The sequence below is a fragment of the Leguminivora glycinivorella genome, chromosome 5, assembly GCF_023078275.1.
Source record: "Leguminivora glycinivorella isolate SPB_JAAS2020 chromosome 5, LegGlyc_1.1, whole genome shotgun sequence".
In the NCBI taxonomy this organism is placed as follows: Eukaryota; Metazoa; Arthropoda; class Insecta; order Lepidoptera; family Tortricidae; genus Leguminivora; species Leguminivora glycinivorella.
Window position 1 is genome coordinate 19,671,057 of NC_062975.1, and position 13,605 is coordinate 19,684,661.

The window sequence follows — 13,605 nt, forward strand, 5'->3', positions numbered from 1 at the left end:
GTATTATAGAAGATGATTCAATTATGTTTTGGCCCGATTACGGCTCTAAAACTGATGGGCCCGACTACAGGCAGCAAGGATGGTGTCTACTTAAAAATAAAGATTCTCAAGCTTTAGATCCGGTGTATTGGATAAAGCTATTGTTAGAATTATCACTTGAGAGAAGAAAAGAAAGTATAAAAAACTTATTCATTAGCATATGTGGGACACCTAAACCAGCTTCTAAAACGATGATTGCAAATTGGATTAAGTCTATACTTATAGCAGCAGGAATTAACGCTACACCAGGAAGCATAAGATCAGCAGTTGCATCGAAAAACTGGATTGAAAATTGTCCTCTCGATGAGATCCTGCAGAGAGGAAATTGGCGATCCCACAACACTTTCATGAACCACTATAAAAGAGTAGTTAAGGAAAGTGATTTCAGTACATCAAGTGCAGTGACTAGATTGTTTAAAGTGATAAATTAAAATAAGGTTCAGTGACTAGATTAACTATAAATAAGTGACTAGATTGTTTAATCGGATAAGATTATCATGTAATTATTTTCTGATTTGAAAAATAAATAAACAATGTGTTGTGATTAATCATTTATTTTATTTATTAACACCTAGTACCTCCTGATCGTAACTATAATAAAGTACTCCTTTTAGTGTCTAATTACAGCATAAAGTCCACTAGGCATCATTGGCATTACCATAAAAATGTCCAGTTTAGTGACAACTAAATATATTTTAATATTTCACAATAGGTACATTCAATTTCATTCCTGAAGTCACATTGGCTTCTTATCACACCAGGCGATAACAAACAGGTCTCATTATAATGTAAGGTTTTGAATAACGGTACAGGATTTAATGACAGCGTTTTACCTAACAATAAAACGCTTATTAAATACTTACCTTATTCAAAACCTTACATACAAGCTCTGCCTGGTTTTACTTAAAAATTAATAGCTTATGAGCCACAATGAGGTATCCAGATTTCAAACTGCTTTTATAAAGACTTGAAATCAGCTGCCTGGTGTTGCCAGACTATAAAAAGTAGACGTTTTAAGGGTAACAGTCATGGGGATGACCGCCTCCGGCACGAAAAACGAGCGCTGCTCTCATTATAATGTAAGGTTTTGAATAAGGTAAGTATTTAATAAGCGTTTTATTGGTAGGTAAAACGCTGTCAATTTAGATACCTAATTACTTAATAATTATGTCAGTTAATTATTACGACTTATAATGTTCGAATTCAACAGGTATTCAAAATATAAAAGTTCTTTTTAGAGCTAGAGCCCAAGGATTTAACCACATACCTAGGAGGTCCATTACCATTGACCAACATTTATGAACATTTAGAATTTTTCTGAAACCAAATAAAATTTATCAATGGTACTGTTAAGCTTCGAGGAGAATTGGACTGCAGGTGCCGTAGCCGAATGGCGTTTCTGCGACGCGATACGAAAACGAAACCCCGCGAAAGGTAGTCTGGCTCTGTCACGCCAATACGCAAGAGCGATACAGATAGATATCTACGAGCGTTTCGTTTCGTGAGCGTTTGTGCGATTCGGCTACGCACCCAGATGTGCATAATGGTTTCCCATCGTATTTTCCACCGGAAACAGAACTATCGTAATCGTCATGGTAGTTCAGTAAATCGCAGTATTTTGTTTTTTTACATGACACATTCGTTTTCGTGAAAATGTAATGCGCCACTTATCCCCTGTCCTGCTCTAGTCTAGTCCAGGGTACTTAGCTGAATGGAATAAACGCTCACGAAACGCTCGTAGATATCTATCTCTATCGCTCTTGCGTATTGACGCGACAGAGCCAGACTACCTTTCGCGGCGTTTCGTTTTCGTTTCGCGTCGCAGAAATGTCATTCGGTTACAGCACTGGTGTCCCGAAATTTTTCGAATATCGTCCACCGTACGAGCTAACGAACACTAGACGCTTCTTTCTGAAAGCGGCCACCATTCTGTGAATTCTGTCAACATTTTGGTCCACCCGCCATCACTCTGCCTGCATTCCTGCAACATGCAAATGTTTTGTGTTATAACTAGAGTCTGTTCGGAAGAGAAGATTCGCGGAATGTTATGGGGTCCCATACATTTCACCGGTATCGTTTTCCCAAACAGACTTTATCTACTGGAGCGTAAGCTTACTGACGACGTGGAACCTTGAGAATGGCCCATTTAAACAGTCATGCGGTTCCACGTAACTCGTAACTGGTTCATAGCAATAAGGATCTTTTGCGAGCAGTGTTGTGACGAGTTGTGACACCGGTAACAATGGCACGCACGAGTTCAGATTGCTGTGCAAGTTATGCTCAGTCCGGTGTTCAAGGGAGACGGTCAACACAGAAAATAAAAAAAATCTCTGTAAAAATATTTCGGTTTTACGAGCGAATCTTACCAGAAGTCACTTTGTTTTAAAATTACCTAAGTAACTAAATTATTTTGCGAAAACTCTTTTAAACTGTTTTTCCGCAAAAATAAAACTCAAAGCCGGATTTAATAATTGAAAAATAGCTGATTTCGATCATTGAAAACACTTCCTATGGTTTTCCAATTATGAGAACGGATTATCATTAAAAAACCTATGACATAAAATAGTAAAACTTTTTAAAAATATTGTGATGATTTTGAACTGACTATTTAGAACTTTGTGTAGTGTTTTTTAGTTAACAATGTTTGTGTTGTTAATGCTAGTGGCGTGTTTAGTGTGGGTGGTGTACAGTCGACTCGAGAATCGGAAGATTGTGGAACTGTCCAGAAAATTGCCTGGGGATTTACCATCATGGCCCATTCTTGGGCATGCTTACTTGTTACGAGGCAGTGATGAAGGTATTTATGGATATTTTACAATAAATATATTATATGTAGATAGACGGCCAACCAAATCTTGGCACTAAAAAAGGCGGCAAATTTGAAAAATGTAGGGCTCAGAGGCCATTTTTTTTAATGAAACTGGTGCCTTCATAAACTTTGACATTGGGGTAATCGTCGACGAGCCATTATTATATTAACCAATGATTGAAAATGTAGGGGCGAATTGCCATAATAAAAATTACCCTAACCATACCGTAAAGAGATTGCAATTTGGACGCTTAATAAAATTAGAACGAGCTTAATAATTAAGGTAAAAGTACCGGTGCTCGACACGCTAATACCCAATAGATGACACCCGTCTGTCCCATTTATTGACATCTACTGGGTCACTGTATGGTTCGGTATGGTTCGGGTGATACTCAGTTGTTTTACAAGGAGGCAAAGTTGTTGTTTAACCGCACGTGCCAATATTGATTACCCGAGCAAGCGAAAGGTCGTGGAATCTTAAGCCTTGCGAGGGTTTCAAGGCGCGTAAGTTTTAAACAAATTTTATCCCCGAAATGAAACAAAAATTATTCACCACATAAAGATATATACAATTCAGATTTTAAGATAAGGTAGACCCAATTAATAACACGAGCGTAATCACAAGGATAACCGCCATTTTGGTTTAATTTCCGACAACTTACATAAAGCCCATATGTACTTGGTACTTGTAAAGAAGTTTTTAACATGTGCATCATAAAGTTCACTTTGAACAAAAAAGTAACGAAGTTATGAACTTGGGAAATCCGTCAACGCAGTGAAATGCAGTGCTGTGTGCAATAATTACCCTGATGCAACCATTACGTACCGCGTTAAGAAAGGTGGATTATAAATTTATGATTTTCAAGTACATAAGTACCTACCAATTCGTATCAGTTTTAGCTTTAATTCTTAAAGAATAAGATGCCGTTAACACATTAACTGCGGGATAGGCAGGAAAGGAAAAAAATGAAAATGAAAATGAAATATTTATTTTTCAAGTAGGCATATTACAATGCGCATATGAACGTCAAATAAAGCTACGCCGGCTCTAACCCTACGCCTCAGCCTCGAGAAGATTTCAGTCCCCCCTCAGTTGGGAGGGTATCCACTATGGGACCGGCAAGAAACTCGGCGGGCAACTTCTTTTCAAAACATTACATCTTATAACTAACATGCATTAAATAACAAGATACAATTTAACATAACAAGGAAAACGAAAAGCCCGGAAAGGTAGTCTGTGTCTGTCACGCCAATACGCACGAGCGATTAGTTATGATAGATATCGACGAGCGTTTCGTTTCGTGAGCGTTTGTGCAGTAGGCTACGCACGCATGCTGGGTTGAAAGGACCCCTTACGATGTATGATTCATTGGGAGCAGCAAATGGGTACTCGCGTCGACATTTTTCTTTCCTTTTTATTTCTTTTTCCCGACTGGTAAAAGCTCTCTTGATTCTTCAAACACTGATGAGGAAGTTGCATTTTATTCACAAGACTGCGAAGTATTTTCATACTTTGAACTTGATGTCCTAAGCTGGCTCAATTTCGAGGAACCCTTCCCCTTTCGTCTTAACATAAATGCAAAAACACACATGACTGTGCTTTATTTGCCGGTCACTGCAATGTACAGTCAACCAATTGGAACCCTAGGTCACTCTACAACCATGTCAAAATGACAGCAGTAAGAGATTTCTTACAATCTGATTTATAACGTCACGATGACATAGTTCTACAGTGGCCTAGGGTTCCAATTGGTTGACTGTACTGACATGTACGTTTTAAGATTACATCAGGACATTTACCACATTAACCGACTTTTAAGGCCGGGGCAGAAAACGGGTCTTGCATCCAAATTACTCAGTGTCAAGGACGAATTATTATTTTTGACCATAATTTATCTTGACTCGCGTATCTTGGAGTAAATAAATAAAGTTATTTATTACTTATAAGGTAGCATGTTATGCAATTTATACTATTGCATGATGATGATGAATACAGTGATTATATCAAACAGAATGGATACCTACCTACAGAGGATTATTGTCTAATTGTATTTAGTGAATTTAATGCAATCTCTCGACACAGGGTTAACTTTCATAGTATCAGATTTGATCCATATCTTTGACCCATATCTTTTGCGTGATACCTGTCTTGTTTGCCTGAATAGTTAAATTTAATTTATTTTATATTATTTTTATCTATATTAGAACTCAGGATAACATATAACTAAGATATACTACTGCTTACTTTATTTAGAGACTATAAACCAAAAGACATCTGAAGGAGCATTATTTTTTGAGAGTTTCTGTGATAGGCAGGTTTTTTAAAATTTATTTCAAATGGTATACGGAGTTATGATATTTTTGGTTACATTATGCATATTATAAACTGTAAATGATACCATTAAGCATGCATATTGTTCGTAAAATTAATATTAACTAAAGGTACTATTTACTTACACCAGCAATTTATTTATTTAAACTTTATTGCACAGTAAAAAAAAATGTACAAAAGGCAAAGCAGTTGTACCTAATATCCATAAAAGTAACTTTGATCGTCATTATTTTCATAATTACCTCAGTTTTCTTACAATGTTGTGGGTATATTTATTCAATTTACAGTTATGCATTAAACTGTGCTTAATTTGTGATAATATGTAATCATAAAGAGGTAATAATTTACGAATTATTTCAATTGCGGTATACAGTAATGAATAGATGACTACATTTAAGTATCTAACCATGTAGGTATACGAGTATTACCTACTCACGAACGTAGTTTTAAGTGTGATAGGTACGTAGTTTATACGAAGTTGTCTTTTGTTATTTACACTCCTTATTGTTTATTATTTTTCTTCAAATATAATTTTATGTAGGATGTAGGCAATTTGTCAAATTATTTACTTAAATTAATGATATGTATTATGACATTTATGACATATAATGCACATGAAATTTCGACTGCAGAGGTATATTTTCATAAAGCTTCATAATTGGATTTGTTTGTATTTAAAAAAAATACGTATTGTTTGACTCGTTAAAATGTTGGTACATAATTTGACTAATAATTTTTATCAATATGCCTCGTAATAATTCACATAATTACCACATAAGTCTCAGTTTAAGAAAAGTTCATACAAACTTAACCTTGACCACACCTCGGACACTGGCGATCAAATATATGAAAGAGGCGCGTTCCCAGCACACAGTCTAAGCTCGTGTAGGTGAACGCGTACTATGCTTGTATGAGTGACATATGACAGATCGACTGTTCGCGTTTTTGACAGGCGGTAACTGTGAGGTAACCGAGAGGGGGTGGGCGGCACTTTCAGCGGGGAGCGGGAGTGGCCATACTGTACGATAGTACTCTTTATTATACTGTGCCTTGACACTGCAGTAAGAATGCAAGATCGGAGACCTATTCGGACTTTTAAAATAGTATCTTGAATTTTTATTGATAAGATACGAAATATACACTAAGTGCTGTGGAATTTTCTTCTCTAGATATCGACTTTATGGAAAATATGTTTAAATGTACATAATTTTGTACATACGTAACGTTTGAGTAACAAAAAATCCAAGTACCTACCGACATCATTTGAGACGTCATTAGGAATTTACAATAGGAATAGTAAAAACAGAATTCTTCAAAAAAGGAGTGTACAAGTTTCTAATGGGTCGGCAACTCGCATGTGACACCCCTTGAGTTGCAGGCGTCCATAGGTTACGGTGACCGCTTTCCATCAGTCGGGCCATTAAGTTTCAAGTTAAGTTTCTACCATCGATCGGGCCTTCGTATTTGAAATGGCATATAACAGCAAAGTTGAGATTTTTTAATTATAATATGCCTCCCGCTTCCTGCCAACATTGAACTTCAATAAATCGATCAATAATCGATTAATGTGGTAAAATATGTTGATATTACCTCACATTCCGTGTCAATCCGCTGACCGCAGAACCTTGGTGTTCGGTATTTCCTTTAATATAGGGCATGTACTTCTTGGCAAGGAAAGGTCGCGTCGTCTTGAATTACTTCAAGGGCAGAAAATGTTCTGTAAGGTTTTTTAGAAAATGTTCTATGTAAGGTTTTTTTTTTAGAAAATGTTCTGTAAGTAAGTTTTTTTAGAAAATGTTCTATGTAATGTTTTTTTTTTAAGAAAATGTTCTATGTAAGGTTTCTTTTAGAAAATGTTCTACGTAAGGTTTTTTAGCATGTGCGGTAAAGGAAAAAATCCATATTATGAACGCCCTGTGACGTGTTAATCAGGGCGTTTTTTAGTCATCTGCAATACTTTAAGGGGTGAATAATGTAGGTCATTCTGAGCAACTTTTACTGTGGACTAATCACAGGATTGCGAAAAAATAATTGTACTATGCCAACAGCTGTACGGAAAAAACAATTTTTGTCGCCCTTATGAGGTTGATCCCGTTTGCTCCATTGACAACTATCACAGGTATTATGGATATTAGGTACCTAGTACCTTCCATTAAAGGTTATGTAACGTTAGAAGGAAAATAATACCCATTTCATTTAATAACTTTAAGTATTTAGAAAATAATCCTAAATGTCTTTGATTTCATACAAATATGATTATTGGTTTCAGATCAAATGAGGGTGTTCCAGAAATCCGGACGATTGACAATCAATCGCGGGGGGCTAGCATCGTACTGGGTCGCCAATCGACTCTACATCAGTAAGGGATTTTTTTTTAATTACTTCAATTATAATTTAAAAAAAATCTTACTTGAATTCAACTAACCAGCTGCTACTGAATCCATACTAATATTATAAATGGGAAAGTGTGCGTGTCTGTTTGTTTTTCCGTCTTTCACGGCAAAACGGAGCGACGAATTGACGTGGTCTAGGTGGAGATAGTTAAAGGGATGGAGAGTGACATAGGCTACTTTTTGTCTCTTTCTAACGCGAGCGAAGCCGCGGGCAAAAGCTAGTAGTTTATATTCTGGAAAACATGGTGACCTAATTTGAGATTTTTTTCCGAAAAAAAAAAGATAAACGAAAAATTAAAGCCGAGAAAAGGAGCGGAAACTTTTGCCTGCTGAGTGGGGCACTAAGCAAGCTAACTAAAAACATTTGTTATTCCTATCATTTTAGTGGTAGCGGATCCTTCGGCTGCAGAGGTGATCCTCAAAAATTGCTTGGACAAGGACTACGTCATGAAATTCCTGCAGTTCCTGGTTGGGAATGGGAGCATTTACGCGCCAGGTATACATAGTTTAGTTCAGGTACTGATAGTTTTTAAACGGCATAAAACCATTCATAAGTAGGAGGTAGGGCATAGCGAATGATATTCCGCTTTGTGTGGTAGGGCACAGCACAGCGGATATCGTCTCGTTCGAATCTAGAGCAGAGCCCAACTGGGGTAGTACCTCCGCCTTACAGAAGACCGCAGCCAAATAGCACTAGACCCTACTCATAGTGTTGTGTTCCTGTCGGTGAGTAAGGTTGCCAGAGCTCAACGAGGGTGCGGTGTGCTGATGACGGGAGGACTTACGGAACTAACTTGTTCCGTTTATTGTCCTTTGAGTCGTCGGCAACCCGAACCCTCCTTGGAACTTGTACACTCCTTTTTGCTGTGTACTTAACACAGCAAAAGGGAATGTACAAAAGTTTCTAATGGGCTGGCAACGCGCATGTGACACTGTTTGAGTTGCAGGCGTCCATAGGTTACGGTGACCGCTTTACATCAGGCGGGCCGTATACTTGTTTGCCACCGACGTAGTATAAAAAAAAAAAAGTTACTTTGATTTTCTGGCTAAAGGTTTCAGAGTAAGTGTAAACATAAAAAAAAAATAACTTAGTACATATTAGCAAAAATTACAATATTTGAATAATAATAAACATCAGAGAGAGTACCTAACCCATGCCTTTCTAAGCGCGAGTAATTATTAATCAAATATTTTCTATCTGAATTCTAGTCTCAATATGGCGCCCACGAAGAAAGCTTGTAGCTCCCACATTCAGCATGAAGAACCTGAACCGTTTCGTGGAGGTGTTCGCCCGGCAAAGTGCCGTAATGGTGGACCAAATTGGGTCTTCTGCTGGGCGAGGCACCTTCTCCGTCTGGAAGTTCCTCACTACTTACACTTTCGACGCTGTTTGTGGTACGTATACGTTAGGGTTTAATACGTTTCTTACCTTAAAATACTAAAGATTTAATTTTGTTTTTGTTGTGTAGCTTTTAAGAAATCTTCTATGGAAGAGTTAAGGCTTTTACTTTCCTGGTGGCAAGAGTTCATGACAATCTATATGAATGACCTTGCTTGTCAAAATATTACCTCATACGCCCAACCTTCTTGTAGAGACAACATTAGGTGTTCAAATGCGAGCGCAGCTGAGTCCCAACCAAGCGTTCCTGGACGCATTGGAACAGATCACGCAGCTGGTGGCCACGCGCATGGTACAGCCCTGGCTGTATGCGGACTCCGTGTACAGCCTCCTACCGCAGTACAAGCGAGCCGAGGAGTGCCGCAGGCTCATGTATGACTTTGTGGAACAGGTGTGAACTAGTTAGATACTTTCCAGTCGCTTTAAGTGAAAGAAAACTTCACGAAGAAACCGGACTTACCTATTTCAATAGGGCCTTCGGGTTAAGGTCAGTTGGCAGGCGTTTTCCTAAAACTAGTGTCTACGCTAAAGCCTCGGATTAGTTGCCAAAGCTGACCTTAGGGTCTGATGAGCAAAGCTGACCCGAGGCTCTGATGTGCCGTGACAGATTATTGGAGTACCTAACTCTAGAAACAAGAAAGTGAAATCAGATTAGTTTACTCCGGACCAGATGAATTATTTTAATGCTTCCATTTGTTTTTTTACAGGTCATAAAAACAAAGAGAATGGAAATGGAACAGAGATCCAAAACTAAACAAAGCGCAGGTAGCAAACTTTGGTCAGAGTAATCTAATATTAATACTATCCTAATCTGCGATGTGTGTCTCTACGATACATGGCTCTACATATCACATACTAATTGTCAAGAAACAATGATAAAAAACAGTCACCGAAATATTATTCCAGTGAAATTCCTCAAATAATGAAAATACTTAGGAACACGCCGAGTGAAAATATCAAAATACTTCGAAACTTAAAGAAAAAGCTTAAAAGAGACTATTCGTTTTCCAGAAGTGTTCAGCCCACAATGTTTCCTCGAGATGCTTCTAGAATCTTCTCAGCTTTCCGACCACGAGCTCGCGGAAGAGGCGATGGTGATCAGCGTCGCTGGAACTGATACTTCTGCTGTTGCCGCTTCCTTCACTGTCCTCATGCTGTCCAGGCACCCTGAGATCCAGGATAGAGTGTATGAGGAGTAAGTCTTGTGAATTTTTACGGACAAATAGGTCTAATTTTTTTTGTGTTAGGTATCAACTTTTATTTAGGCTGATATATACGGTGGGGGTTGTCAAAGCGGACCCCAGGCTCCCTTGAGCAGCGGCGAATGCCGGGATAATGCAAGGAGGACGATGATACGGTGGGGGTTGGGAAATTAAACACAAGCGGTGACAACGCTCGAAAAATATAGTAGATATTAGCCAACCTTTTATTGTATGTAAACGTGAGTAAGAAGGTACAGAAAGAAAATGTACTTAGGTAAACACTTTGTCACAAAACATTGATCAAATATTTAAATATGTATTTGAGAACCAAACCGGACGTGCAAAAAGATTACCTCCGGCTTAATTCTAAGATGTAAGAAAAAACTTAGCAAATTCTTAAAAGTTTCCAAAAATAAACTTGTTTTAAAACCAATAAGTATTTATGTTTACAAACGTTTTAGTCGGTTAACTTCAAACTATTTATTTGAGATTTTGGTATTAGGAAAAGAGAATAGAGTAAATAGATATTTGCTAAAAGTCGTCTGTCGACCTACTGGGTCGAATGTTAATCAACTTATTTGTTTGACTTCTGTAGATTGTGTGAAGTGCTCGGAGATTCCAACAGAGATGTGACGGCGGAAGATCTGCCAAGACTGAAGTACTTGGAAGCGGTTATCAAGGAGACGCTGAGGTTGTACCCACCCGTGCCCATCATAGTGCGGTCTGTTGAACAGGACACAGAACTACGTAAGTTGAAACAAAAATATCATGAGACGAAATCTATTAAATGGGACAAGTATCGTTTGGTTATACGGACAGAACCACAGACAGAAATGAAATGAAATGAAACAGAACCATAAAAAGACAGAAATGAAACTGGTTGATCAAACCAAGTGCTTTAAGTAAAATAATATCGTACTTTAGGACATTGCCGTATCCTATCCACCGATGCAGATCATAGCATAATCCGTCGAGCATGACGCTTGAAATAAGATATTATCATTTGACGAGATAATATTGTAAAGTAGGTACCGTTAGTTGAGTATCAGTTTAATCAAAAATACGTCTAGGTATTAAGAGCGCTCAATGACTTAATAAATTATTTGGAAAGCGAACCACTTTAAGATAGCAACGTCGTCATTCTATGAATCACTTCCCATATGAAACATTGAAGAGCACCTGACACGACACCTTTAGAGTCATCAAAATCCTTCCTCAGTTAAAATAAGCAAAATAAATCTTATAATTCCAACAGCCTCCGGTCTGACCCTGGTGAAAGGAGTCGGCATAGTCATCAACATCTGGGCGATGCACCGTAACCCTCGCTACTGGGGTCAGGACGCTGACATGTTCAGGCCAGAGCGCTTTCTGGGCGCACTACAACATCCAGCCCAGTTCATGCCCTTCAGCTATGGCTTGAGGAACTGCCTAGGTAAGAGGTTTACAAATAGACAAAGGTACCTAAAGACACAGTCAGCCCTTGTGCGTTCCAGTCTCTCCAGACTTCATTTACAATCTCCGGTCCCAGAGGAGTGAAAGTAGTTGGCATGGTCATTAATATCTGGGCGATGCACCGTAACCCTCGCTACTAGGTCCAGGAAGCTGACTTGTGCAGACCAGAGTGCTTTCGGACCCCCTACAGCATCCAGCTCAGTTCATGACCTTTATCTATAGCTAGAGGAAGTGCCTAGGTAAGAGCAAAAGCAAAAATATAGTTAAAGACAAGTCTCTCATACGTAAGAGCACATAATAGAAAAGTGTGTGGTAGTCAGTCAGCATTGTCATATTACGCAATTCGAGAACTCATACTGTGGATTTGGGTACCTAGGTCGTAGTCAAGATACTAATCCTTTGCGCGCTAACGAAAGAAAGGAAGGGGGATGACAGAGAATGATTACTAATCATTCGCGACGCAGCAAACGATTGGCATTTTGGCCTTTTTTATTGCTCTCAGCATGTTCAAATTTTATATTATTTTTTCCTGATATGAAAGTAATTTTGCTGACCTTGTGTTGATTTAAGGTTTCAATTTTCTCTCGATTTAATGTCAATACCACTCCCACAGTAAGCTTTAGAAATTTTACAAAATAAAACTTGCATGTGTTAAGTACCTAGTGCAAACTGTTATAATAGCTCAAAGCGAAATTTAATGGCACTTTGCAATTTTTTATGGCATCTGGATTGCCATAAGGACGAAAGGTAGCCTCGTAATTGTACTCTTGTCCGTACAAAGTAATAAAATATTTGGTTACGACATTTTGAATTATGTATGGACATATTTACCTAATTTTTACGTGTCTCAATAGTCTCCTGTAAATATCTGTAGTACATCAGAAATTCAAACGAGTAGCGATAAATTTCACAACCGAAGGAAGTGTTTTAAGTCGACACGATTTGCAAAACCTTTTTTCCATGTGTATTGTAGGTACAGTCAGCCAAGAGAGTGGTTTACCACTTTTCGACTCTATTTTAGACACATAAAGTCGAAAAGTGGTAAGCCACTTTTTTGGCTGACTGTACCTACATTCCCTTTCATGTGGCTCTTTGAAATTTCAAATTTCAACATTCATATTTAACCGAGTTTTGCACACTAGTGCCGAAAAGTACTTAAACCCCCACACCAACTACACATACTTAAACCCCCACACCTGGCCCCGTAGCCGAATGGCATTTCTCCGACGCCAAACGAAAACGAAACGTAGTCCGGCTCTGTCGCGCCAATACGCAAGAGCGATAGGGATAGATATCTACTAGCGTTTCATTTCGTGCATCTACTAGCGTTTGTGCCATTCGGCTACGCACCCTGCACTCCCAAACGGCGTAGGCAGAGGACATGAAACTGCTTAAGTTTCATTGCCATTCCATTTAAGGGATTGAAAGAAAACAAAATTGTATTATTGTTGATAGTAGCACTATGTTTATAATGTTTTCCCCTCACTAGCTCGGAAACATGTGTCCTTCAATGCTAGCGGGTAAAAACGTATTTTATCCACTAGTGGATAAAGTGATTTGACCTTGAATATAGTCAAATGTTCTGCTTGAAAATTGATAAAAGTGGGTGAATATAGTTATGAAGATGATTTACCACCTGTGGAACTACTGGAAGCAGTCAGAAACGCGTTTTTTTGCGTTGTAATTTCCTCGCTGTAGTGAGGGGAAAAGTTTTGTGTTACACTCGGGTGCAAATGTATTTTACTTCTCGTGTGTTAAAATACAACTTTGCCCCCTTGTATAACAAATAACTATTACTTCTCGTGTGTTCAAAAACTCGCCAAGTTGAGGATTCTATTCTCGAACAACGTATATCTACAATCCTTTCACTTGCTCGTTTTTCAATTCCACACTTGGCGTTAAAATACAACTTTTGCCCCTTGTATAACAAATAACTATTTCTGTTGTTATGTGTTTTGTAAATGTATATTATAAATTTC

The 13,605-nt window shown here is 38.2% G+C and overlaps 1 protein-coding gene across 3 annotated transcripts in view; it reads left to right on the forward strand.

Moving 5' to 3' along the window:
* The window catches only part of LOC125226396 (cytochrome P450 4d2-like), a 32,537-nt gene that overhangs the window by 18,054 nt on the left and 878 nt on the right, over positions 1 to 13,605 (forward strand). Inside the window, exons 1-9 of one of the 3 annotated variants that reach the window (XM_048130371.1) lie at positions 2,380 to 2,836; positions 7,450 to 7,539; positions 7,959 to 8,069; positions 8,783 to 8,968; positions 9,167 to 9,363; positions 9,680 to 9,737; positions 9,984 to 10,167; positions 10,770 to 10,921; positions 11,430 to 11,606. In XM_048130371.1, coding sequence (XP_047986328.1) covers positions 2,680 to 2,836; positions 7,450 to 7,539; positions 7,959 to 8,069; positions 8,783 to 8,968; positions 9,167 to 9,363; positions 9,680 to 9,737; positions 9,984 to 10,167; positions 10,770 to 10,921; positions 11,430 to 11,606 — 1,312 coding nt within the window. In that variant the 5' untranslated portion in view covers positions 2,380 to 2,679. Of the gene's footprint in view, positions 1 to 2,379; positions 2,837 to 7,449; positions 7,540 to 7,958; positions 8,070 to 8,782; positions 8,969 to 9,166; positions 9,364 to 9,679; positions 9,738 to 9,979; positions 10,168 to 10,769; positions 10,922 to 11,429; positions 11,607 to 13,605 lie in introns of those variants that run through there. The other 2 variants (XM_048130368.1, XM_048130372.1) reach the window with 2 other exon arrangements.